At 39.8% G+C, this 27615-nt stretch overlaps 2 protein-coding genes across 2 annotated transcripts; one reads left to right on the plus strand and one right to left on the minus strand.

Moving 5' to 3' along the window:
• Positions 1 to 864: 864 nt before the first annotated feature.
• Positions 865 to 16082, minus strand: rbm25a (RNA binding motif protein 25a). The gene is made up of 18 exons (XM_044143477.1): positions 15865 to 16082; positions 15480 to 15596; positions 14696 to 14745; positions 14433 to 14603; positions 13529 to 13586; positions 13180 to 13340; positions 12899 to 13093; positions 12733 to 12813; positions 7879 to 8129; positions 6908 to 7019; positions 6719 to 6808; positions 6534 to 6607; positions 6281 to 6431; positions 4698 to 5211; positions 3875 to 4182; positions 3686 to 3784; positions 2741 to 2788; positions 865 to 1372 (listed from the first exon to the last, which is right to left on the minus strand). Exons 2-18 carry the CDS (start codon positions 15583 to 15585, stop codon positions 1280 to 1282), a joined length of 2562 nt encoding a protein of 853 aa, XP_043999412.1. The 5' UTR covers positions 15586 to 15596; positions 15865 to 16082; the 3' UTR covers positions 865 to 1279.
• Positions 16083 to 18802: 2720 nt separating this feature from the next.
• arg2 (arginase 2) lies at positions 18803 to 26997 on the plus strand. The gene is made up of 8 exons (XM_044142340.1): positions 18803 to 19235; positions 19351 to 19423; positions 24043 to 24217; positions 24341 to 24500; positions 25685 to 25779; positions 25864 to 25968; positions 26051 to 26187; positions 26273 to 26997. The coding sequence occupies exons 1-8, from the start codon at positions 19122 to 19124 to the stop codon at positions 26452 to 26454; spliced, it is 1041 nt and encodes a 346-aa protein (XP_043998275.1). The 5' UTR covers positions 18803 to 19121; the 3' UTR covers positions 26455 to 26997.
• Positions 26998 to 27615: the final 618 nt, after the last annotated feature.

A 27615-nucleotide genomic window follows, 5' to 3' on the forward strand; every position in this document is an offset into this window, starting at 1 on the left:
TTTATTTAAAAAACGTTTTAAATAAATTTGTGAAATTAGTTCACCTACACTCATGGGTGTGAATGTCTGGGGCTCTCAATAGTCTAGTTTAAAACAGCACATTTTAAACTAGAGTTTTAATGCCAAAATCAGGCATTAAATTAGAATTTATTCAGATTTATCTCTAATGCAACCACACTTTGGATAAACTTCCATTGTTGCAGGAAAAAACTCTTTTTTTTAAAGCTGCCAAAGATATCACAACTACCTTCTGACGGGATAATTGTGGATATTTCCTTTCTTTCCCAGGCGTAATTGGTAGGATTCAATACAATAAGTTTTTCAAGAAACACATTGATAGCCCAATTTATCTCAATCCTAACCTACTGGAAGAGGCTTAAAAGTCAGAACCGTACCAGAAATTTGACTTTTTGTAGGTCAGAAGATGTATTATTTCTCTACAATTTACATTTATCTAAATATTACATTGTATGTATTCGAGCTGGTATGTGTAACAATATTCTCGTTTTTGTAATTCAAAGAAGGTGCTGTGTGATACTTATGGAAAAAAAGAACAATCCAAAGACGTTATTGAAAGTCCAAAAAAACAGAATGCCTGCGAAGACTGGATAGACATCCAACTGGAACGGTCAGACTTCAGATAAATATCAGTGGGGGGTTTTTGTGTGTGTGAAATCAACACACATATCAGGTTTAATATGTGCTGAGAAACAAGTTCAACTGACTATAAAACATCAAAATTCGCCAAAAATATTATTCTAGAAATGCCAGATTTTAATTCTTATTAAGCTCATCAAGGACATTTTAGGTGGGAAAGATGGCCAACTTTGAGCAAAAATAAACTCCAAACATTTAAACTTTTGCTTTTTGTTTTTTAAAAAAAAGCACGTTTATTAGTTCACCTGTCAGGGCAGAGCTTTCACAGAACACTAGCAAATCAAAGCAGTATGTACAATGTTCAACAACCTGGAGAGCAGGCAGTGAAATGCAACTGCCTTTTTCTCTAACAATGCCGAGGGGAAAAAAAAAAAAAAAGAAAAAGAAAAAGACAAAACAATAAAACCAAAGTTTTACCATGCTTGAGGTTTGTGCAAACTCTCTGCTCACAAACTGGAACCTTTATCATACAGACACATACACTCACACCGACACGCAAACATACAAGGTAGCATCTCCTTGCAGGTGGAATGGAGAGGAGTATGAGCACGTATTTACAGTCTGGAGGACCGGAGGACAAACTGTAGCTGGCTGCAGTGAAAGCTCGGGGGTTTCATAGTCTTTACTTCACCAGTCCAATCTTCTTGGCTTCTGTTTCATAAATAAGTAACCTCCACATTTTTACTATGAAGACTTCTGCTTCTTCATCGAGAACCTAAAACGAAACGAGATCAGAGGAAGAGTCAAGTAAAACTCAAAGAGTTGCCCGAACGAAACCGACAGTCCTGCCAAGACACATTTCTAGATTTCTACATTTAGAAATCTTAAAGCGCTCACACAGTAGGAAGGATTTGTTTTCACCGAGACTTCGAAATTTGGCGATCTTTTAAAAGGCTAAGTCGCACCACTTTGTTAGTGTCAAAATACGATGTTCTTACGAAGGGTTGGGCGATATGGACCTAAAATGTTGTCACAATATTTTGTGGTACTCTTGCGGTAACGATAAAAGTGACAACATATGTATTTTTTTATGTAGCTGTATGACTGCATAACACAGCAGTCGTAGCCAAACAAACACCAGTACTGCTCTTGAGAAACATTTGTAATATATGACTTTTGTATGGCATAAAGGAGTGCGACTTGTTTCACTAAATGGAAATGGATTTAATCATCTTTCAATTTATTGATATGCCTTTATTAGACAAATAAAAATAGTTTTAGGGGTATTTAAACATCACCAATTGGTATTTACCGTAACAACGATAAATCACGATATATGATAAACGATACATTAAATACCCACCTCTATTTTTGAGCTGTGCCACTTTTATTCTCTTAAAAAAGCTAGCTGTCTCTTTGCTCCTTTTTTAGGTCATAAACGTCTTTGCTCATGATAAATTTGAGAACCAAAAGTTCACTTTAAAATCCTGATTTAAATAAATAACATACTGTGGGTGAAAGAAACCTTTTAAAGAGCAGCTCAGCCAGGAACTAAAAAAAAAAAAAAAAAGATAAAATCCACTTTTCATATTCAACTTACTCTTACTACTTTCCTTTCATGCCTATGCAATGAAGTACTCGAAGTGTGCTGTATCAATTCACTTCCTTATGAATTGTGTACAGAAGTAAATAAATCTCACAAATATTTTAATTAATTGCATTTTATTTTCTAAAAATCTTGTAGTACAGCCAGTTTCCATTTATTCTGCTACTGATCCGTGTTTGGACCATCTGGCTCTTATGAAATATAACAGATTATGATCCCCGGCGAAACCACTATATCTCTAAGTCACCTTCTGCTGGCATATTTAATTTATTCGTAGTAATAAAAGCCAGTTTTTCAAATGGGTAACTATGAGTAGACTGCACAGTCGGTAGAAAATGTCTCGCAGCAGATGGCTCCAATAACTAAAGCTACAGGCAAAAAAAGTGAAATGTCCTGCATCAATCACTGAATTGGATATGGATTTTTTTTTTTGTCCTGTTACATATATTTTTGTAGATAATTATTAATCTTACTTATTTACAGCTTTAAAGGTGTAATGCTGGGGAATTGAGACAATATTGAAACATTTCAACATACCATAGCCACATCATCAAGGATCCCCTGGGGAGTGCTGTGTGCCATTATCTGCATTTAAATGGAAAAACAAATTAAGTAAAGAAGCATTCAATATATATACATAGGCCTGTTGCGATAAACGATAAATCAATTAATCGTATGATAAATTAAAACTATCGACGTCATTTTAATTATCGGCATTATCGTCTCTTCCGGCCGTTTCTCTTTCTGTTGAGAACACTAAATGAAAAAGGCTCAACTCTGCTGCTCTCCACTGATCCTCCCTTCCTCATTTCATTAGTGTAATGCCCAGTTCACACTACACATCTTAGAGCTGTTGGCCCATTTTCAAAATCTGAGAGATCATACATTAGCCGACAGAAATCCTAGGTATAACGGTTCGATCGGGTTCTATCGTGCCGTGTGGTGTCCAACAGTGGGCACAAAATAATGGCTACTAGTTCAGTTTACTAATTTTAAACCAGGCATTAATCAATGTTTTACTACAATCTACCTGCAACGCATGTGGCTCTAGTGTCAGCGTAACGTCCTGACTGAATGAAAATCATTAGAACCGATTTATGTCACGTTAACGAAGAACGGCTGAAAAGTTACCGGGTTCATCAACTGGTAGCAATTTCACTCCAACTCCTCCCCCAATCATTTCTATATTCTTTGCACGAAATGTTTTATAAACATTAATGTTGTTTCCACATATTATCTCCAATGTTCACTGGACTTCGGGTTGCGCTGTGTCAGCTGTTTGGGATTCCCCTCGGTAATTTCCCCTCAGAAAACACTGAGCAGAATCCGAGCTTTCTGATTGGCTACATACATATATATATATATATATATATATATATATATATATATATATATAAAACTTATCTTCTAAAGGAAGCAAACTGATAATGAAGTCTGGAAAAATGTTAGTTTTCACAGTTATTTCAGTGAATAAATACAAACCTTAGTACAGACAAAATCAACCAGGGTGGGCTCCTCCTCCCCAATGTATTCAATGATCTTCTTATTAATCCACGGTCTGATCCGGCGATCCATCAGAGCCTAGAAAACACACGAGAATAATATTCCAGAACTTAATAAACTGTAATATTTATGTGTATGTTTCTTTTAAAAATACACTGTTATTTTTACCGAATCGACCATAGCCCAATCCAGCGGGTAAGAGAAAAGCTCCGGCCTGGCGGTGGGAATCTTCTCGATAAGGCTCTTGATGTGCTTCCGCTTCTCCTCTGTGTTGATGCTGCCGCCCTTGGCGGCGGAAATTTCTGCCCCGTCGAGTCCCAGACTCTTGTCATCGTCACCGTAGTCCAGGGGAACCAGCTTCCTTTTGCGGGGCTGCTCGTCCGCTTCCTCGTCGTCAAACTTGTTGAAGACGCTGTCCGCCACCGCCAACTTCTTTCTCTTTACAGCATTGAGCTGACTGGGGCTGTTGGTCGCACCTGCAGGAGGAAAATGAATAACTGGATTTATTCTGTCTGAACGCTGCAAGAACAGACAGCCTGTGTTTACAGCAGAGTTTAGCAGGTCAAGTTTAAGACTTCTTAATGCCACATTGCACATAGCATCAAATGGGGTAGCAACTTATGTGAGTGAGTGGTGAAGACCAACGTTGGTAACTGGCAATAAATTTACACTTACCAATGATAGATGCAGAAAAGCTAACGAGCTAGCTAGCAAGGGTATATTAGCAGCTAGTTAGCGGTAGCCTCAACTGAGTCACAAAACAGGATGAAGATGTCTGTACGCCACTCAAACTTTTGCCAGCAGGAAAAGTCCCATGATAAGAAAAAAAAACTATACACCCAAACCTAACAGTCCAGCCAGAACAACATTTAAGACCTCTGATTCTTAAATCTAAATTGAAGACATTTTAAGGCCTTCAATTCTTGACAAATGAATTTAAGAGTTTTTAAGGATGTGCTAACACTCTGTTACAGTCTGCTGTCGCACTCACCCAGTTTGAGGCTGAGGCCGATCTTGGGCCGATGTTCCTCTAAAGGCTGGAGGTCGGGGGTGTTCTCTCCTGGAATGATTATGCCGCAGGGGGAATCGTTCCCAGGAGTGTTCGGAGTCGCGTTCCCGCTAGCAGAAGAAACTGATGGGGCAATGGTGATTGGTCTCATTATGGGCTTAAGTTGGGGCTTGGCCTCTAGTGAGTCTTCGCCGTCGCGGAAGTCGTCCTCGTGTCTTTCGTTGACGTTAGCGTCATTGTTGTCGTCATCCTCGTCTGAATCCTGCCGGGGGGGTTGGGACTTTGGCTCCACGGGTCTCTCGGAGGGTCTCTTCTCCCGCTCTCGCTCCCGTTCGTGGTGGCGGTCGCGTTCGCGTTCATGATGGCGGTCGTGATGGCGGTCGCGTTCGCGAACCTGCTCCGGTTCGCGGTCGCGATGAGTTTTCTCCTGGCTCACTTCCTCCTCATGTTCCAGGTTCAGAGGAGGCCGTCGCCTGCGCTCGGCTTCCTCCTCCATCTGCAGAAATCCAAAGCAGAGACATTCAAAGTGAGTTTTCTCCAGATCGAGTTTCAAGTCAAAATTAAGCTTCAATTCTTTTATGCCAAGTCCAAGTCATTCTTCCACCAACAACGAATCCCAGACAGCTGACACGGTGCAACCCGAAGTCTAGCGGACATTGGAGATGATATGTGGAAACAACATTAATGTTTATAAAACATTTTGTGCAAAGATGTTAGGACGTTATGCTGACACTAACGTCCTGCAGGTAGATTGTAGTAAAGCATTGATTAATGCCTGGTTTTATAATTAGTTAAGTGAATTTGTAGCCATTATTTTGTGCCCATTGTTGGACACCACACGGCAGGAACAAACCTGATCGAACCGTTATACCTAGGATTTCTGTCAGATAATGTGTGATCTCTCAGGTTTTGAAAATGGGCCGGCAATCCGCCGACAGCACTAAGATCGTGTAGTGTGCGCTGGACATTACACTAAGGAAATGAGGAAGGGAGGGTCAGTGGAGAGCAGAGGAGCCTTTTTTCATTCAGTGTCATCAACAGAAAGAGAAAAAGGCCGGAAGAGACGATAATGCCGATAATTAAAATGATGTCGATAGTTTTAATTTATCTACGATCAATTGATTTATCGTTTATCGCGACAGGCCTAAATATAATGTTAATATTTTTTCAGCTTTTGAACAGATAACCTAATAAAAAGGATTCAAATGTTTTCCAGTACAACATGCGTATTAGGAAGCAATGGTAAACTTGAGTAGTCTAAATGCAGCATTGTGTTTTCTTCTTCAGGAGCAATGATTTAGTTGTTTTTTAATGTGACTTTAATCTCTTTGTCACGATGAATCCCTACATCAGTAAGATTTGTTAGCAAGTCTATGAAATGAACATGTTTCAAGGTAAATTGCAGTGTGGTGCAAAGTAGCAAATGAATGACGGAGGATTTTACATTTGGAAATGAATGGGACACAAAGTAAGTTCTGTTACCTTGTAAAACTTAAATATTTTCATAAAATTTAGGAGAAAAATAGGTCAAATTTTATGTTAATGAATCATTCAGGAGGATTTACCCTCTGCATCTCTGCATCTGGGTCAGGGTGACCCTCAGCAAGCAGCCTTTGTCTAATCTCTTCCAGCTCCTCCTTTTCCCTCTTTCGATCTCGCTCGTCCATCTCCATTTCCTTTTCGCGGTCACGCAGTCGCTTTTGCAAAGCGCTGCCTCTGAGGACGAGAAGGACAAATAGATAGGCCATTATTTGTTGTTGTGTTTCCGACAGCAGAGCAGAAACACGGCATCTCAAAGTGCGAGTTGAGACGATCAACCTGTAGTACTTCGGATCGTCCCTGTCGTCGTCATAATCCTCGAGGAACTCTTTCAGTCTTTTGGCTTCTTTTATCTGATTTTGAGAATGCCATAAAACAAAAATAAAAGAATATGAATGAAACCACAAAGAAGTTGACCAAATAAATAAAAAAAACAACATTTATTTTTAGTGCGTGATGTGTACCATTTCACGCCGCCTCTCGTCCTCCCTCTCATTTTCTTTGTTGTATTCGCGAGCCTTCTTCCTCTCTCGGATCTCCCAGTTTTTGAGCCGCTTCACAAGGAAAAACAAAAACAAAAACAGAGGATTAACACATCTTCCTGTGAGTAATCATTTACCTGCAACACAAAAAGAGAGAAGTCACATTCATACTTCTTGGTAAGCAGCCTCTTTGTCTCTCAGCCTCCTCTCAAGTCTCCGCCGCTCGTAAACGTCTTCCTCGTCTTCGTCACGGTCTCGTTTTTTATCTTCTCTGTTTCTCTCCCTGCAAAGGCGATTTCAGAATATTCACAGAATATCATCAATTCAGGACATAATCACATAGTCACAGATGTTTACATCAGCAAAACTAGCAAAAAGCATTGATTTGTTTTGCTTCTCTGAGACGGGCTACTCATTACAGCGGCTCCGCTGCTCAAATAAGGCATTCAGACAGATTTTCCTGTTTATGACTCCTTGCTGCACAAACACAATTTCAATGAAACGTTAACATGCACTCTTAATAAGCTTTAGTAATTGAATCTGAAGCCTTTATTACTGAATTTGAATTATTCCTTCTCCCTGGGTGGAGCATCATTAACTTTTAAGTGTAAATTGAAAAAAGATATAGCAATTAATTGCGTGAAAATCTACAAGCAAATAATCAAAGTTAACAGGTTAAAGTCTAGGCCCTGAAAGAAATATTTATATAAACCCCCCCATTAACATTTGTGTTGCGATCCACTAGCTTCAGCCATAATCCTGGGTGATTTCTTGACCTCTTGTCAATATTATTTATATTCCAATATATTTGTTGCTAAAAATGAGCTGGAGCTTTGAGGTATAGTTCAAACATTTCCAGTAGGTCGATTTCACAGCCTGCTTTATCTGTTAAAGCCCAATTCTGACGAGTGTTTGGGATTACCTCCCTGTCAGAACATCCAACTGTGTTCAAGTTTCAACCATCGGACCCAAGATTCACAAAAAGTTCAGCAGCCAAATGGTTGAAACTCGGACTCAACTTGACGTTTCACACTGCTACACCATGGGCTGCCAGATTCTGAATGGGTTGACGTTTAATCCGTTCAATAATGTGGTTTTTACTCCAACAATTCTCACACTGTCGAAGCATCAACTGCACTGACCTCGACCTGCTGCGCGCTTCGCTGATGTCTCGGCTCCTCTCGCGCTCCTTCGTCCGTTCCCGTTCTCGGTCCCTCTCCCGCTCCCGCTCTCGCTCCCGCTCCTTGTCCCGTTCCCGTTCTCTCTCCCTCTCCTTCTCCTTCTCTCGGTCGCGCCGCTCCCTCTCCCTCTCGCGCTCCTTGTCCCTCTCCCTCCGCTCCTTCTCCAGCTCAAGTCGTTCCTTGTCTTTCTTCCCTTTCTCTTCTTCCAGTTTCTGCAGCAGCCAGACAGGAGAAAGAAAATAAAAAAAGAGGAACATTTGTCAAAGGACATTAAAGATCAGAAAAGTTATTGCACTGACACACAAAAACCCCACACACAATCACCACGTGATGCTGAAGAAAGCAGTTCAGACTGCATGTTTTGGGGATGTTGACATCCTACCAGGACTGATAGCCTTGGACAAGATGGCCGCTCCGACTCGAGTCAGGAAGTCTTCCTAGCCTTGTAGTTTCCACCAGGAGGAGCGGTCCAACGCTACGGCAGGTTTGACGGATTTAAATCTAAGGCTGCAGCTAACGATTCTTCCTAGTTATCAATCAATATTTCAATTATTCTGATAATTAATCGGATAAAAAAAAGTGTCTTCTGCAGATTTTTCAATCAAGTCTTTCTTTATTCAATATTGGAAACACATTAAAGATGTCGCAAATAGCCCCATTCCTTCATCATATAAGAAAATAAAACCTTTTATTTCCTGAAATGCAACAACATAAGTGTACGCTCGATCATCTGCAGCAAAAATAATCCTTTCAACACATGAAGACCTTTCTGCTTGACTTAACATCAATACAGTGAAGAGCTCTTTTTTTTTGTTTTTTTTTTTGTTTTTTACAGAATTTGAACTGGATGTAACTAAAACTGACACAATGTACAAAGATATTTTTTTTATTTATAAAATCCAAAATGCACATATATTTTGTACAGTTTTGACTCAATTACTGCTCGGACTACGTTGCTCGTTCAGAAAATTGCCTTTTTTTAAATTAACTTTTCTTAATAACGATTAACTGATTACTAAATTAGTTGACGATTATTTTGATAATTGATTCGTGGAAATTAATCGGATTGATCGTTTCAGCCCCATTCAGTTCAGGTTAAACTCATGTGAAAACCATCAACTATTAACCCTTCATTCCACAGACCAAGACTCCTGGGCAGCCACGTTCAAACTCTGAGTATCAATGCAACATTTTTCCTCTGCCTATGTAATAAACTGCTTTGTGTTAGTCTATTACATAAAACCCCAATCAAAAGCATGTCAGCGGCTGTGAGGTCACAGAACGACATTAAAAAGCTCAAGCAGCATAAACGCTTTCACAAGGCAGAGTACGTAACCGGGCAGCGAACAGAGGATATCTGCGATTATTCTCTGATGTAATAAGAGGCCATTTCAATAAAAACTCGGCTGAGGGCTAAAAAAACATATTGGTCAAATTCATATCCGCCTGCTTGTTTTTCCCCAAATCAATGTGGAGTGATACATATGGACAATCTGCTAGTTGAAAAACATTAAATTAAAAAAAAATAAAAATACATGATTGACGTTGGTTTTATCAGACAAACAGCAAAAAGACAGAAGGATAAACACTAAGCTTTGGGACAGTCTGCTTTGTGTTATTGAGGAAGGAGATTTGATCCTAAATGGGGTTTTTGCTTACAAAGCTTTTAGAGTCAGAGAAGCTGCCAAGTCAGCTTTCAACGCGTAGCATACTTAACATCGCTGCTACGTAATGGACCGCTCTGACGTTACTTACGGGTGCCAAGTAGATTAATATAAGTCACGGCTTTTCATGGCAAACGGTCCAGTTTTAAATAAATTACATAATCAATACCAATGTGGGTTTTTTTCTGTCAGGAAAGCATGTGTAAGAGATATCTGCCTCGCTGCAGTGTAGAGGCTTATTTTAGGACTACTATGTTTTTTCCCCCAACTTTACATAATCAGTGTCTTCTGGGATTTAAAAAAAGCCTGATCTGCCGATTACGATTTTGGCCAATACTGATTTTTTATTTTTTTTTTTGTCTGATAAGTTGCTAAATATGGCTACAAAGTTGCTAAGTTGGCAACAGCTGGAGTGACGATTGCTAACCGCACAAGTGTAGACATGACATGGTGGGCAGTGGTCAATTTATTATTTTTAACCTTTGCAGAGGGAGATAAAATCAGTTTCGCATCATCCAATCGCCAAAAATTAAGGAACTCGGGTTCAATTTATCGGTGCTCCCCCAATAATCACTTACACTTTGCACAAATGATCAAAAGTCTTTGCACAAAACAAGATGTAAACTCTTGCTTCCCGCTAAAGTCAAACACAATGGCATTTTGTTCTGTAGGTATAGTTGTGCAGCTTGCAGGAGATGACCTACGGATTCAGCACTTCTTTCCCCCTACACACACTGCAAGCTACATATGCAAGGTTTCCCCCAGAAAACCTGCTGAGCCCAGTGGTTGGGGGGTCATTTGTCCAGCGACTCGTCGTGATTTGGGGTACAAAAGTGTTTAAAATTGACAGGAAATTTGAAAATATCACTTGATAATTATGCATTATTGAAAGATTGGCAGATTAATACCTAATCATCAACTATAAAGTAAAAAAATGCAAACATTTTAAAAAGACAACTCAATAAGCATTACAAAGCCTGGTGGCCCGGCATGCTGATAATACACTGGGGAAAAATCCTGATATGGGAGGAAAAGCAGATCAATCATGAAGTCAGAATATTCAAAATAGCTGCGAAACAGTTTGCTGTGACAGAAATGTCAAAATCAACTCCTTTAAATTCATTGTTTGACACAAGAAAAAGTAGGGAAGCCATCTTAGCTGAAGGTCGACTCTAAGGTTTCACCAATCCAGTTTAAAAAACAGCAAGTCCGGCAGATCCAGAGTTCAAATTCAGATTCGATAAAAGTTTATGACAACTTTCTTAAAGAATTGTTTGAAATTTGGATCTGACAGGTAATAAAAAGTAAACATGAAAAGAGCACAAGAAAAAAAAATGTGGCTCCTACATGTCATCATCTATGAGTTGTAGATAGACAAACACAACGCTACTTAACACAAATGACCTTCATGATGTGATATTGTTAATGTGTCAACTGATGCAAATGACACAGAAGATAAAAGCCAGGATGTCTGCATTGGGACAGGACGGATATCCTCATCTGAACTTAAGGTCATATCAATGCGTCCACTGGGTCGGCTTTTAAATATCAGCTTTAATGTGCTTTTCTGCAGGCCGGTCTTTAGAAAATCAATGCGAGTGTCTGAAACTGGTTTGACCTCCTGTTCATTTTTTTGAGCTAGCGTAAGCTTAAAATATAAATATAAATATATATATATATATATAAATATATGTATATATACAGTACAGACCAAAAGTTTGGACACACCTTCTCATTGATTTCAATTAGAAAGTGTGTCCAAACTATTGGTCTGTGCTGTATATACATTATGTCTAGAGATGCACCGATCAGAGTATTTGTGGCCAATTTGGAGATTTTTATAGCTCTGATCTGTTGATTCGCATTTCTCAATAAGAACCCAAAACAAACAAAAAAATTTTTAAATACTATAACCAACATTTTAATAGCAAAAATTATTCCCTAAAAAACACCTCTGACTATTGTTTTAGAAACCAAATTGAATTGTAATGCATGTCACTGTTTTTGAATCGGTCTATTAGATTGAATTGAACAGACTCACTATTTTTATATCTAGTTTGGATCTGCTTGCTTTGCAAAGTGCCTTTGAAATTATATTTATTACAAATATATATGAACTGAAATAAATGAGTTAATATTTGTTATTGATTCCTAAAGCGCAATAATTTCAATTTCCAACTGAAGAGTTACATACAAATTTTCTTATTCAATTGTATGAAGTTTGCAATTTAAGCTCAATTTAAGAGAAATTTTAGATTCACTGTAGAGAGATAAACAATACATTCTATTTAGACTGATATCATTTTTATTGCACAAATATTAAGTAACCTGCTACAGTTAAATGATCCACCCATCCACTACAGAATTGCGAAGCTACCGTTGTCTTCAGTTCATTTTAAAAATGCATCTCTCACTTTTATTAATATGTTTTAAATATATATATTTTCTACTTTCTTAACTTTGATAGCATCTCGACGCATAGCGACAAAGAAAGAGTAAAAGAGAGAAAAAGAAATATATTATTCAGACCACAGAGTGCTGTGGAGAGGCGCTCCCTGATTTAACGATGCTGTTAGCTGCACTTCAAAGGCGGCTAGCTGCCTTTGAAGTGCAAAGGCATTTTGAAGTACAAACATAAGTTTTCTTCTTATGTACATAGCAACAGAGGCAGTGGTTAGACTGTGTGCACTCAGACAGATTTACAGATGTCAGGACGTGCAGAGGTTCACTGAGCTGCTCGGTGGTTTTAAACGTGACACGGGGCGACACGTAGCAAATTAAATGAAACTACAATTACCCCAACGTTGTTCAAAATGACAAAATAAATAAATGAAATGAGAGCCAGTTGCCCCTCTGCAAAACCCTCCAGCAGGGGGCGCCCAGGAGGATTAGAAAAGATAAAGAAAGAGTTTCCTGTCCGAGCAACCTTTTCCAAAACGGACACAGTGAGATTCATCTTGCTCTAGTCACCAAATGAACTCTGAAATATTGGTGGGGTTTAATCAATTGATTAGGTTTATTTAAACACTGTGTCCATAAGTTTAACAGATTGTTTATTAAGTGTGAATCCACTTCTTGTGGAGGGATTTTGAAGTACAAACATAAGTTTTCTGTTTATGAACATAGCAGCAGAGGCAGGTTGGTACGTTACCTTGTGCGTGTCTCTGAATTTGCTGATCTCTCTGGATATGAGGTCTCTCTTGTCATCCTCCAACTCCATCGCGTTGATGTCCTTAAAAAAAGGTAAAGACGGATTTGGAAACAGACCAGGTACGGAAAATTTCATGACCAAAATAAAGAGTTCATTATCTGACTACCTCCTCCTTCTTCTCTTTGCGCTTTTTGTTGCGAGGCTGACCGTCGGAGTCTTGCGAGGGAGCGTTGAGCTCGCTCGAGTACTCTCGGATGAGGACGTCGATCGCCCCCTTCACAACCTGGTCCCGACGCACAGTTTCTTCATCGAGAACCTCCTCCTCATCCTGCGCGTCGTTTTTAGACCCGTCTGTGGTTCCCTGGGTGTCAAAGCCGGAGAAAAAGGTTTTAAAATACTTTCAAAAAGGATCAAACTCAAACAAGCGTTGGCTTCACGGCTTGTTACCCCGTTGGCGCTCCTCTTCTTTGCCTTCCACTCGTCCAGCTGAGCCTTGGTTTTAGCGTCCACCTTGACCAGCAGCTTCTTGTCGCCTAGGAGCAGCTCATGCAGAAGCCGGAGAGCTCGGAGCGTGGATTCAGGCTCCTTATATTCACAGAATCCAAAAGCTTCCAGATGTCAAGGTTGCAGGAAGGATTTATTATGTCCGAAATGAGGGGGAAAAAAAAAAAAAAAAAAGAGAGAATATAATAAGGACAGCATCAACATGAACAAACTATTTTCATAGTAATAGGACTGGGCAGCATTATATATGTTAACGAAAAAGAAATTAAAAGTAAGGTTATTTTTATATTACCTTGAAGTTTCCCAGAAGCACCTTGGACCCTTTTCCAGCTCAGAACGATACCGCATTTCTGTTTTGATGGAGAACAAAAAATAATGTGTTTTATGCCTTTGATAAAACCTATTTATGTATCAACAACTTTTCCACCGGATGATCAATCCCAGCCAGCAGCCATCGTGGGCATCAACGTCAGAATATTTTGGACTCTGAGGATGTATTTCAGATCTTATTTTTTTCCCACGGTGGGATGATTATATATAATAAAAGCCTTCAATTATTTTTAATAAACTAGAATATGATGCACAATTTTAATTTTCAGTGGGCTCCTCTAATTCCAATGAGTCAAATATTATACAGACATTCTGAAATATAGGGTGACTAAATTCAGTGTCTCTGAAAATTAGAATATTGTGAAAAAGAAACACAACAAGAGTCTCTACACGCAGTAAAATCTTACACAAAGGCTACAAATGTCGTGTTCCTCGTGTCCAGCCTCCTCTGAGCCAGACGTCAAGTCAACAGCATCTCACCTGGACTGTTGCTCCGTAGTTCAAAGTAAAAGAAATTTGTTGCACAAACAACGACTGCCTTGAGAGTATTGTGTAGAGTTTGGGGAAGATTGAGAAGCTGTGAAATTACGTTAAAAGAAATCGAGGCTTGAAATACTTTACTCCATATGTAATATACATGTATATGAATATCACTTTCTGAAATGAGGGAGAGAAAAAATAATTTACTTTTTCGCCATATTTTCAACGTTTGAGCCGTGTAATTGCGTACGCCGTTTGATCCTTCTTACGTTTCACGCAGATCAATTAAAAGGCACAAATCTATCCTCGTCTGGAACAATTTTAAAGAAAAAAGAAAATAGAGGCCAGTTTCATTCTGACAGATCAGCGACGTATGGAGAACTCACTGCTAGAAGCTGCCTGACCAACATGTCAGACGCTTTCTCAGAGATGTTCCCCACAAACACGGTGGTGGTGGGGCCCACGGTCTCTTCTGCGTCCTTGGCTCTGATGAGGACAGGGTCCTTCTTCGTGGTTACCGGCTTCTGTGAAATGGTAACTGTGGTCGGGACCAGCACCTGGACAGCCAGTGCACATTTTAGGTCATTAATCTAAAATTAGATTGTTAACATAAAATGTATATATGGTTAGTGGGGTCTTTTTTACTCACTGTGGGTGCAGGAGCCATTACACCCATGTGAACTGGGATCATGGGAGTCCCTGAAAACGAGGATGAAAATGAAGTTAAGCCCAGCTGCTAATTCCCACAGGGTATTATTAGCCTGTCGGGCCACCAGGCTTTAGTTGGGCCCCCATCTGGCTAAGTACTCCTTATTTCTTTTAGTTTTATTTTGAAGACTTTATGGTCGATATTCAAGCATTAATCTTCCAATAACACATAATTATCAAGTGGAATTTGCACATTTTCTGTCAACTTTAAATATTTTTTTAAATTCAAAAACACGGCAGGCCGCTGAATGAATGACTGTCCTAGCGACCAACCATCAGGCTTAGCCAATTTTCTGGGGGAAACCTTGTCACATCAAAATAAGGCACTACATTTTACAGTCTGAATGTTCATAGAAGTCTACAGCACACACAAAGTTGATCAAAAATATAATTGTTGTGAGATGCTGAAGGTATGATATCAAATTCATACAATACCTGGCTAAAGTAGTCTTGACCTTTGCAAGAGGCCTTGAAATTTTTTTTCACATTACAACCACAATCTTCAATGTTCTTAATACTGGCCAAAAAGTAATAAAGTTCATTAAAACTTCAGCAATATTCTGAATTATTATTATTGTTGTTCCTTTAATTACTTATGAACTAATCTGAAACTACTTTACCGTGTTTACATTCTGATAACTTTTGCTCCTGTGTTTCTATCCATTTCCCCATGCATATATCTTGTTAATGTAAATAACACATCTGTCAGGTTCTCAACTTAGTACCTGGAGGAACCGGAGGAGCAAAGCCCGCATACTGAGGAGGGGGAATGCCAGGGGGCAGCTGTGGGATGCCAATCGGAGGGCGGTTGATCGGAGGAGAGTAAGACATCCTGAAAAAACCTGGAGCCAAGAAACAAAATGCTTTATTAGTGACAAAGGGGACACAGTTTACTGTTTCCCAAATAGGTCGAACGAGTAGCTACATTAGCAGCGGTAATAATGCAGTAAAAACAATACAACCGAGTGCTGTTGTATTTGGTAGGTTGCGAACGAGCTCATGTGAAATACTCCGCTACGTAAACTAGCTAAATTAGCTAAAAGCAGCTAACTCTGTAGCCTCGTGCTAGTTCAGTTAGCAGCTGCGGCGCTCATGAACTGATTTACTCACCAGCAAAAGGAAGAAAGCGGCCTCCAGTTTTATGGTTTAACCGCACAAAAAAGCCCCCGAAACAACTATAGACAGAGGGACACACAGTTATAAGCAAATATTATATTAGAGACCGGTTGGCTAAAGGAAACCCCTATGGTTGAGGGAGAACTGGGAAAGGAATCATGGGATATCCGCACGTCAAAGGTTTTTTTGCCCTCCGCGCTGTCTTTCAGGTTGTCTGCAAGCCTGTAAGGACAATATGTAAAGGCTAAATTTGTTCGACACAAACCTTAAGACAAAAATATACAATTCTCAAGTCTATTATTTAAAATATAAAATAAACATTTATTAATCTTTTTAATGAAATAATACGATGTAATGCATTTCACAATGTTATTTCTACCACATACATTTAAGCATAATGCACTGAACTTCGGCAACAACGAAAAACTTTTAAATTAATTAGTAATTTCAATTTTTTCCTTAAATTATGGAATTATTCACAATTTATTCCTTAATAATTAATTGACTCTAACCGCATTCTAGCAAGCTATTATTGTTAGCTTGCTAACTGTGGGTGGAGTGCTCATAAGTTTGGGGTCCAGGCTGAAAAATGTCAAATACCATTGCTGTAGATTCTAAATACTGTATTTTACTGTAAACTCCAATAGATTGTGGCATAATTTTCTCGTACTACAAATATTCTTCTTTGCTGTAGTTTTTTCACATTCAGATAATATTTTTCCTCTGGAGAAGAGGCTGTAAAAGTTAAAAAAAAAAGAGATGACTCTTAGCTCTTAGCTTTTAAACCACGTTAGATTAATAAAAAGTAATGGTTGATGCACCTTTTGTTTTCCAAATTTATCTTTCTAGTGAGAGAAAAAAAGTGCAGCAGGTATTGGATATTATAAAGACATTAAACTATATGACAAAAAAGAGGCCTTTAAAGCCGTAACTTTTCCAAATCTCGATTTGCCGTATTACTTCCTTCCTGTATCTGTTTGTGATGCTGCTCAATTACTCCCATTTCTAAGGCTAGAGTCAACATTTGTGTTGTGGTTTTGCATGTTTACCAGGGGTTTCCATGCCAGGATAGCAGAACCATCACTTATCCAAAAGTTTATTGATTGTTTGATTTTTTTTTTGGTCTATTGATTCATCCTTGTTTGTCTTTAATTGTACAATTCTGCATCTTAGCATAATAAAACCCATGAACTCTTGTTATGTCTTTTACAGAATGCTCAAAGGTGAGGAAATAAATCTACTTTAACAATACAGACTCAGTCAAGAAAAGTCAAGGTTTGCAACCACAAACTAAACAAACATTTTCATATCTGCATGTTGGTCTTCGTCCCTACATGACATGGCATGAGCCTCTTCTCTCGTCTTGAAGATCTTTCACCCAAAAATGCGTCTTCAGTTCTGAACCTGGGTTGGAAGAGTCACGGTCAAAAGCTGTAGTTGCAACTAAGGTCATTATTGCAGCCAACATTTTAAGTTTTACCCTGATGCAACCGACAGGGGGCGAAAAATACCACCGTGGGGTAGAAAAAAAATACCCATTTTCAGACATTTGGGGCGCCAGATATCTTACTTGGTTTGTAGTGTATGATCATAATGTTACCTGTCTCATGTTGACAACAGAGGGCATGTGGGGCAGGGAACGAGCACTTCGTGCGGTGCTTCACTGCCACGCGGTTCTGTTTAAGTTTTTCAACCTGCAAACTGCCAAAGAACAGATCAACATGCTGAGTCATTCAATTGCAATGTCAAGTACAAGTCTGCACAAATCAAGGCATGGGATGCCATTGGCTACAGAAAAAATACAAAACAGAGTACCTTTACAGACACTAAGATTTTAATAAAAAATAGATTTTGTTGTTGTTTGAATAATTTTCATAAAATCCTGTGCTCTTTATGGGCGTTTCCAGATCTTGTTTTTCCAGATTCTATTCCTGCACATGTCCCGGGTTTTTCTTTTGGTGCCCCTGTGGAACTCCTTCTTAAGTGTCAACCAAATGTTGCAACTATAAGAACATCTTGATTAACCCTCTGACTTAAAAGATCTTTAAAAAAGCAACTTCTCAGACTGAAGATTTTAAAAGGAGCGACTAAAGAATCGTATTGCTTTGGCCCAAATGCTTCTAAATGTGGATCTGAGGTTTATTTACTATAATCTTGTCCCCCATGGTGTTTTTATGTCTTGCGAAACCACCTAGGTTTCACTTTTTTATTATTTAAAATATGTTTTAAAAAAATAAATAAATAAAAACATTTTTTAAAAATCGGAGCAATTATTTATGACAGTTTACCGATTTTTGCATGGATTGCATTGTGAACTCATCTATATTCAAAATCCATCACAAAGACGATGAACATTTAATGACCCTAAATGTCAATTTCAACTCTAAATGCATCAAAAACAAGCTTACTTTATTGTTTTTCCAAGTGTTTCCTCCTCTTTGTACGCTTAGTTTAATACATACAAAAAGGTACTTTTTAACTTTTTTAAATTAATCTAACATAAAAACGCATTTAGATTTATTTTTGCATTTTTTGCAGTGCGTAAATTGGTCTTCAAACTCCGGGAGTGGTCCGGATGACAGAAATATGTAGATGCTCGCATGTTTTACTAATATATCATAATGTTTTGCATCTGAATTTTCGGACACGTGTCCACCCTGGCCAGGCCCATTGTAGTAGTACGGTACCGTAAGCCGGCCCAGCAGTCTGGAAATTTCCACTTCGATGACAGGGGTAGATCAGAGCTCCATGACCAATCTAAAAAAAAAAAAAAAAGATCTCGGCCTGCAATTTGCATTAAAAGAAAAGACACGCCCCCACAAAAAAACGATCCCACCGATTCCGACGCCCGCCATTGGCCAGCCCGGAAGCGTGTCATTCAACGTGACGTCAGAGAATATAAATAAAACCAGACGAGCCCCCTTTTGACAAACTCGAATTGCAACATATGAATAGCAGCCAGAACAGACAACATGTCGGTATGTAAACTTATGGTTGTTTGTGTGACTAAATTAGGGGGTGTTGGCTCCGCGGCGAACCACTTCTGCGTCTCTTGCGCTTCACCTCATGAATATTAAGCAGGCGTCTGACGCTAATAAAAGCCCGGCCTCCTCCTGCACCAACAGCATCCACCAGCGTAGGCTTTCATCGGAGCTCTTTTCTCTGTGACTAAAGACACCGAGGATTATTACTATTATTTTATTTACCTATTTTTATTTATTTATTTTTTGAGAGGATAATAAAAGAAGAAAATGGCACTGAGAGGACCGCTTTCCCGTCTTCTCCGAACTCAACTCAGACAAACGTGCCAGCAAAGCAGAGCTCAGTCTGTGGCTATACTGGGAGCCCCGTTCTCAAAAGGACAGGTAGAAGAGTCTCACTTTTATTATTGCTACTAGTCCTCTTTCATTCATCTATTTATTAATCTACCTATTTTATTCCCCCCTCCCTCTTCTTCTTCTTCTTCTTCTCTGCTTACAGAAAAGAGGAGGTGTGGAGCACGGCCCTAAAGTTATCAGAGATGCGGGTCTCATCGAGAGGCTGTCCAGCTTAGGTAGGTGAAAAGCGGGGAACGTCGGAATGGAACAGCCGGTTGCGCAGACTTATGCAACATCGGGTGTCTGACACACAGGAGGTGACCCAGGGAGGGTTTTAACTTCTACATCCGGTTTTATCCGAACTTGTTACATCACCGCAAGACGGGATAAATATATATACACCCGCGTGTAGAAATTAAGTGCCGTTTTTTCGTTTTGGTTTGCTTTTTTTATTATTTTTTTTAACTCTTTCGCCCTCGCGGACGTTTTTACAAGGTGGGACACGTTGTGAGGCTTTTCCTCTATTTGAAATCCACATGTCAGTCACGCTTTCCCCCGCTTAGATGCTCGGAAAGTGACTCATTTCTGAACTGTCTTTCTTTTCTTTTTTCTTTTTTGTCACTGTAGCTACTGTTTTCAGACTATACGTCCATTACCCGCTTGTCCGCACCTCGCGCCCTGTTTACAGTAGCTGCAGGGTGGAGAAATCACACACCTCAGTCGCAATTGTCTTCTGTAACTATCTACGCAATGAGGCTGTGCGTCACGATTAATATAGGACCAATGACTCAGACATAACACAGACGACAAAACGTGAGAGTTACGACACACGCTGTGATAAAGTTGTAGTTATCCATGATCCAAATAACTGCGCGAACGTTGTATATTTCACTGCCTTGCCAAAGGACTCCCGCCTTTAAGGGCACAATAAAAACATAACTAATAGGGATTTTGTGCGTTAGATCAACGCAAAGTGGTTCATATATGTTGCTCTCTTGGAAGAAGGAAAAAAAAAAAAACAACAAAGTCCTCATCATTTGTTTTTAGTTAAAATTCTTAATAAAATAAAAAAATCTAAAAAGTGTGCTGTTTGTATTCAACCTCTCCTTTCACCCTGAATCCGCTAAATAAAACCCAACTGAGCTAATTTGCAATCAAATGAATAAACTCATTTGATTGCAATGAGTTTCCTTCAAATCCCTTTGAGTTCACTTGTGTGTCATTTTAAGCATGGTTGAGATGACCAGGGCCGGCCCAAGCTTTTTTGGGGCCCTACCAGATACTTCGTCGTTCCTATAAGCAACGCTAATCCTGTGACATACCAACTTTTATTTGCCTCAGTTGTAATTAGCTCGCATCATGTCTTTGTTACTACATCTGCTGATTTTAACCTTAAAGGAATAGTAAACAAGCAAAGATGCTAATTAATTAGCATTTTCAAATGGCGATCCATATTCCAAGTGTGGCGTGTTGTTTAACTATTTGCAGACAATAAACAATTTAGCAACTTTAATATCTTTTGCTTTTAAAATGTGGAACAGGTGTGTAAAATGTGCCAAATGTACAATCTACCACAACAAAATCGAATCAAAGTTTTTCTGTTTTTATTTGGTCTCTTAAGTACGAAATATTTCATAAACGACAGGTATTCAGCATCTGATTCAGAACAATCTTCGTTAATATGCATTTAAAACCTGAAGATTATGTCCATCAGTACGAAATACACCTGATTAGAATATGAAGGGTAGTTTTACAACTGTAATCTTTAGAGAATACAAACATGGTTTATGAGTGGAGGGGATCTTCTCTGCTGGGTCCTCCAGTGAATTTATGACACTTTCTCTGACTCTTTGAAATACTGCAACAAATGTGAAATATATTTCTAAAATTGTTTATGATTAAGGCAAAAAAGGTCTTTAAGTTAAGTTTTCATAAAATTTTGAATTAACATGAATTACAGCAACATTTTAATCTCCCTCTGGGAGCAATCGAGTATATTTGAGCTGATCCTGAATAGTCTGTAAACTTATTTCCTTGACGACAGCGGTTACGATGCGGCGCTTATAGGGAACGGCACTCGCTAAACTACCTAAAGCTGGACATGGAAATGCTTTATTCAACACCGGAACTACCTCAACTACTTTTACTAAAAGCTGATATATTTCTATGTAATACAACCTAAAACATAAACCCTTTTTATTGTGTAATAACAGTCTTAAATATGTCCCTAAGGATCTCAAGTCAGCAGAGAACTTACACAGGTCGCCTGTGTTTTCTTTTCATCAAAATGTTAAAAATTCAAGCGCAACCACACTTTGATATCTTCGAAATGATTACAGTGGAGATGTTTTATGGCTTCAAAGGGAAATACATTTGGCAGTCATCAGCACAGCAATGAAATGGGGTCCCCTGTCATCCGAATACCGAGCCCAAAGATAGTAAGTAATGTGGTCGTACAAGTTTGTGCTGGAGCCAAAACCGAGGTTTGTATCCAGCTTTAGCTACCTCAGCGACAGCCCTAGCTCGCTAGCAAGATGCGCTTCTTAACCCTAAACCGGTGGCTCTCGGTGAAGCGTAGATCTTAGCTGGGGTTGTCATGGAAACGGTGTGGGCGCCATCTTGTTTGATTTACTTTAATGTCGTTGCATACAGACAAGACAGCGAATTTGGCAAGAAAATGTCGTTGTTTGGTTAGAGTACACAGAAAAAAAAACACTGAAAAACTAAAAGCGTGACTTAAAAATACATGTAAATATATACAAATCTAGAATAAGTACGCAAATAGATTTAAAGTGCTTGTACATATTTGTTTCTAGTTTGGAAGGACAGGCTCTAAAGAAAAAAAAATTATCTTAGTAAGTAGTTTATTTCCAGTTTAATTGAGTCATTTGGACTTATCAGTTCCACTTGGAGAATACTCAACAGCATTTACTGAAATTGATCCAAATAAAAAGTATGACAGTGGTCATCTGTTCAATATCTCTGACTGTACGACTATAAATAAAAAAGGGGAACAGGTCGAGTGTCTTTGATGCCAGCAGCTCTGTGAAATTATATAATGGGCCTTCATAGCCGTGTTTGCTTTCCATCTAGCAAGGCGTAAAGCAACGACTGCCAAGTAATCCGACCAGCTTTGCTCCCAGACATCAGAAGGGAATGTTGCATGTGTTGGATGTTGACTTTTACAGAGTAAGTCCAACATAGTTTCAAAGCTTGTGAGCAGAGTCGGGCTTTAAGCGAGGCCTCGTGAAAATAAAACGTACCCAATTCACTCCTAGGCAGGTATAATTTGCATCGTAAACTTTCTAATATTTGGTCTAGGGAAGTAGGTGTTGTGCTGTAAAACAATGTGACGTATCTACAATAAGAACATTTCTGTTGTACATTTGCACTGCAGTCAACGGGACGATTTAAGCGTACAAGCAAAATGCCCTTCCCAATGACGTTGTGATGTAACACGGATCGTGTGAAATAGCCATTAACTGGAAAGGCTGCAGGTCAGGTTTGTCTGATGACAAAACTATTATGAAGAATTACAAATGAAAGTCTTTCTTGTCTGTAGCCAGTGGCAAGTACACTGTGTAAAAATGGGAAACGTGAAAAGATTTTTCTCAACTTCTTCATCAAAAGATCTTAACTAATTAAAGTTTAAGGCAACTGGAGTGAAAATTAGCCTCCCAACGGCAAAAAAGCCCCGGCTGCAGCGTCAGGAATGGAGTCCAGTGTCTGCAACTGAACACCAACCCAACTACACATCGTAACACCACTGAATCTGAAAGCTGTTTGTTCATACAGCGCCTTGCGTATTTGTGCCTTAGCAATCATAGCAAGGGCTTTTGAGCAATCAACAGCTGTACATGCTGTAAGAGTTCTGAGTTAGTGATTTGAACCGGATTGAGCAGAACCAGCAGATGGACCGTCCACTCTCCTCGGTTTGTCCTGCAAGAGATGCTCGCTGTTGCATCAAGTTAAAGCTATTCCTGTCCTGCCTCACGAATAGCAATCAATCAGGCCGGTAGCCCTGAGGTCAGCGGAGTAATCCGACACCGCTAACAGGGTTTATGTTTTCAACCCTGATGACCTTTAAACATGGCAAATTGTTCACAATCTATCATCCTCCCTGGAGTTCATGGTTTGTTTGTTTTTTTCTTCTTCAAGCTCTTAAGTCTGCAGCAACTTTGCACGGTGCGAGGTGCAGTCACTGAAACCCGAGCCCCAGAGGGAATCAGGGCAAGTGGAAAGTGCCCCGTCACTAATGTTCCACTCGCAGCCGGTGACTCAACCCTCTCAAGGGCTGCAGGGTCAGGCAAATCCCTGTGAGGAGGAGTCTGAGACACTGACACCTGGTGTTCACACCATGCAACTGTCCAGACTGCGAACTGCTAAGGGGTGGCAGGTTTTACGCTCTGCAGACAGTGAGCGGTTCCTGATACGGGCGGCGGTCCAGGACAGTTTCTCTTCTAGGGCGGTGGGGGCTTCGTTGTTTACGTTTACCTGCTTAGTTGCAGGACACCGGCCCTCGAGGACCAGGAGTGCCCACCCCTGGCTTGGATCGACACGTTTGCTTTTCAGCACAAAATATTTCAGGATTTAAGACTTTAATTTTTCTAAAACTATCCACGACAAAAGAAAGTAAAACTATAGGCTACTTGCTGATGGCAATGATGTTGTGATGTAACACGGATCATGTGAAATAGCCATTAACTGGAAGCAGCGTCGCTTATAGTCAGTGTTTCACAAACTCTCAAGACATGGTGAAAGTTTTAACAAATATGTAAAAAAAGAAGAAGAAGTTGCGTACTGCGGCTTTAGTCCGGCTCATGATGACGAATGACGGTATATTTTATTTTCTCAGACTACTCCGTTCATGACTTCGGGGACCTCAGCTTCCACCTCCCGGAGACGGACGAGCCCCACATGAACGTGAAGTCCCCGAGAAGCGTGGGCGGCGCCAACCAGAAGCTCTCCCGCGCCGTGAGCAGAGCCGTCGGCGCCGGGCACACTGTGGTCATGTTGGGGGGAGATCACAGGTATTAATCTCCAAAAAAAAAAAGGAGAGAAAAACAAAAAACAAACGGCACTTCACGGAGCGCAGAATATTCTGCGCGGAGCTCCAACCGCAAGCATTTACGACTGCTTCTCACCTTTCCCAGCCTCGCTATTGGATCAGTGAGCGGCCACGCCCAGCAGTGCCCCGATCTGTGTGTCATCTGGGTCGACGCTCATGCAGATATAAACACGCCCATGACGTCGCCGTCAGGAAACCTGCACGGCCAGCCTGTGGCGTTCATGCTCAAAGAGCTGCAAGACAAGGTGAGAAGGGCGGCGAAAGGTCTTACAGGACTGCGTGTCAGTCATTGTAGATAGAAATAATAATAATAATTAAAAAAAACAACTAGTGGAAAATATCCACCAAAAAAACAAACAAACTCAGGCCAGGATCTTTCTGAGCTTCAAAAGTTGAAGATTTTCTAGAAAATAAAAACAACAACTCAGAAATAGAGTTTGAAAAAGTTGAGATTTTTTTTTACTTTTGAATTTCCAAGTTTCTTCTCAAATGTTTCTGAGATGAATCTCCAAATTTCAGATCTTTTATCAGCAAATGGTCAACTTTCCTAACTCAGAAATTTCCAAAGTTGTTTTCTAGAAAACTTTGGGGATTAAACTCAAAATTTCAGAATTTTTCTAAAACAAATTTTTGACTTTTGGAACTCCTTGCTTTGTCTAGAAAATCTCAGATTCTCCAGACAAATTTTCTAGGAAATTTTCTCTTCTTTTTTTTTTTTCTTTCCATCTACAACTATCTTACCTCGCAGTCGTGAGTTCATGTCAATAAAATAGCTCGCATAAGTATTCATAGCCCGTGGACCTTTTGCACATGTTGACACTTTAAAACAACAAAATTTAAGTTTGGTGTTTTGTGTGATAAACCAACACAAAGTACTGTATAATTTTATCTTTTTTACATTTTTCCCAAACTCAAATCATAGACACGCCTTTCACAAAGCTGAAAGTTTTGGCCGTACGTCTTTGCTAAGCTAAGATGAACTTTCTGGAACGTTCTTTCATCCATTTTGTTGCGGCTCTGGCCGTAACAGATTTTCTTTCGGTATTATCGGCACTTATCTTTTTTTTATCTGATCTTCAACTCTGAAGAACTTCCTCATTCCTCGTCCCACAGGCAGATCCTGCCACCGACACAGCAGTGTTGGGACTTGCAGTGTAATTTTTCTACCACAAACAGCATCTTGTATGTAGGCCAAGGAACATGAGGCATCTGGTGTGGAGTCTACTTATCGAAGAGATTTTGTAATGTTAGGGGCTCCGAAATAAAAATGGCTGAAGACAAACGCACACCACAGTGTACAGATTTTTTTTATTATTATTATTTCTAATCAAAATCCTGAAAAATTCTGTTGTTTTTTTTTTCCTTATTTCCTTGTTTAACAGACTTGTAGTTATGAATTTAATAACACTGTCTCCATCTACACACCCAGATGCCTGATATTCCTGGATTCTCCTGGACTAAACCGTTCCTCTCTTCACGGGATCTGGTGTACGTCGGACTACGGGACGTCGACCCTGGAGAGCAGTGAGTACCCGAGTACCTGCTTTTACTGCGACAGATTTTTCCATCAAGCATTTCAAAAAACTTTATGTGTACGCTTTGTTTCAGCCACATCCTAAAGAACCTGGGCATCCAGTATTTCACCATGAGGGATATTGACAGACTAGGCATCCAGAGGGTCATGGAAGTCGCTCTGGACCATCTTCTGGCAAGGTAGCGAATACTTACTGATCACGATCGGTGTGCTGATTGAATGCAAAGACAGCTTGAATTCACCTGTTGTCATTACCTGCAGGAAACAGCGACCGATCCACTTGAGCTTCGACATTGACGCGTTCGACCCGTCTCTGGCTCCTGCCACAGGAACGCCGGTCAACGGCGGATTGACCTACAGAGAGGGGATCTACGTGGCAGAGGAGATTCACAACACAGGTACCAGCGTCTGCAACAACAGTCCTATAGAACTACATGGATCCTTGATTTTTGGAGCCCAACTTGTTCCTGTGTCGATGCGTAGGTCTGCTGTCGGCCATCGACCTGGTGGAAGTGAACCCCGTCCTGGGGGCAAACCAGGAAGCGGTGGAGGCCACCGCGTCCTTAGCGGTGGACGTCATCGCGTCGTCTCTGGGCCAGACGAGAGAGGGCGCTCACGCCTCCATCCCTGCGGAGAAAAGCGACACGGAGCAGCTCTGCCTCTGAGAGCTTTGAGAATCGAGAGCTATCTGAACTTTAAGCCATGCCTGACCATTCCATTGTTTTTACTTTCTGCTGTTGTTTAAACTCTGTTGGGAAGCGAGGGAATTTCTGGATCCATAAGCGACAGAACAAAACGAAAGGGCTTTAAATGTCTTCATGTTGGTCATGCTGAGGAAAGCCTTTAACGGGATTTGAAAGGACTGGACGGTTTGATGAAACTGCTGTTTATCTGAAAAGCAATACTAATCCACTTTTTTTATTTGATTTTATTTGTTTGAAGTGTTTTAAAAAATAAGGAGGTACCTGCCTCAAAGGCATGAAATAGTTCTTTCTTTAACGTTCACAGTCTGATGGGGACTCTTATTGTTTCGTGGCTGTGCCAGCTAGTTTAAAACTACTGTAGTAACGTCACGTTTTACTTTTGGACCAGCTGTGGTTACTGTATGGAGTTTACATTGGTAGCAGTACATGCACTTTAAATATTTAAAAGATCCTTCAAAACAAAACAAAACAACATTTAGCATTCACTCAAACACTGGGGGGGGGGGGGGAAATACATATAATGTTTTTTACATTAAACCTGTGGTGGTTTGTTGCTTCTGCTTTGAGATCAAGACTTAATGATTATCTACAAAGGGAACTTATTTTGGTCTTCCATGATGAGTGTGAATAAATGTTCGTTTGTATATATCTCCCATTGTCTCTTTATTTTTAGTTTCATGAAATCATGGCTCAACCGTCTCCACGATCAGGCAGATGTCCGACAAAGTAGAATGATGAAGTTAAAGTCAGAAGTTTTCTCTGCAGCCGAAGCATTTCTGTGTTTAGAGGCGAGGCGGGTTTATTCCCGCTATTGAGAGGACAATTATGAAAATATAAATAGAAAGTTTTTCTAACCTCAACATCAGACCTACGTTTTTATTCACAAACCAGTGTATGAAAAAATATTCTTGCCCATAATTTAATAGTTGGAGGGAACAGATCCGTCCTAATCTTCCTCACCATGGAGGTATGTTGTCTGAACAAGATGGAGGCTCTGAGAGTCATTATTAGACTGAGGGCAGCCAGACTAGTTTATTTTGCTAAATTATTATATTTTGCTAAATATTATTACTGAGGGGACAAGCAGGCCCCTCAGTAAAAAAAAAGCAACTCAAAAACGGC

The sequence above is a fragment of the Gambusia affinis genome, linkage group LG16, assembly GCF_019740435.1.
Source record: "Gambusia affinis linkage group LG16, SWU_Gaff_1.0, whole genome shotgun sequence".
In the NCBI taxonomy this organism is placed as follows: domain Eukaryota; kingdom Metazoa; phylum Chordata; class Actinopteri; order Cyprinodontiformes; family Poeciliidae; genus Gambusia; species Gambusia affinis.

Bases quoted from the DNA above. Each gene is read 5' to 3' on its own strand.
- rbm25a (XM_044143477.1), bottom strand. From the start codon at position 15,585: ATGTCTTACTCTCCTCCGATCAACCGCCCTCCGATTGGCATCCCACAG. The intron at 14,746-15,479 runs GTACTAAGTTGA...CCTCGTTTTCAG, and splicing joins TGCTCCTCCGGTTCCTCCAG to GGACTCCCATGATCCCAGTT. The intron at 1,373-2,740 runs GTATGTTGAAAT...GTTTCGTTTTAG, and splicing joins TCCTTGATGATGTGGCTATG to GTTCTCGATGAAGAAGCAGA.
- arg2 (XM_044142340.1), top strand. From the start codon at position 19,122: ATGGCACTGAGAGGACCGCTTTCCCGTCTTCTCCGAACTCAACTCAGA. The intron at 19,236-19,350 runs GTAGAAGAGTCT...CTCTGCTTACAG, and splicing joins CCCCGTTCTCAAAAGGACAG to AAAAGAGGAGGTGTGGAGCA. The intron at 24,218-24,340 runs GTATTAATCTCC...CACCTTTCCCAG, and splicing joins ATGTTGGGGGGAGATCACAG to CCTCGCTATTGGATCAGTGA.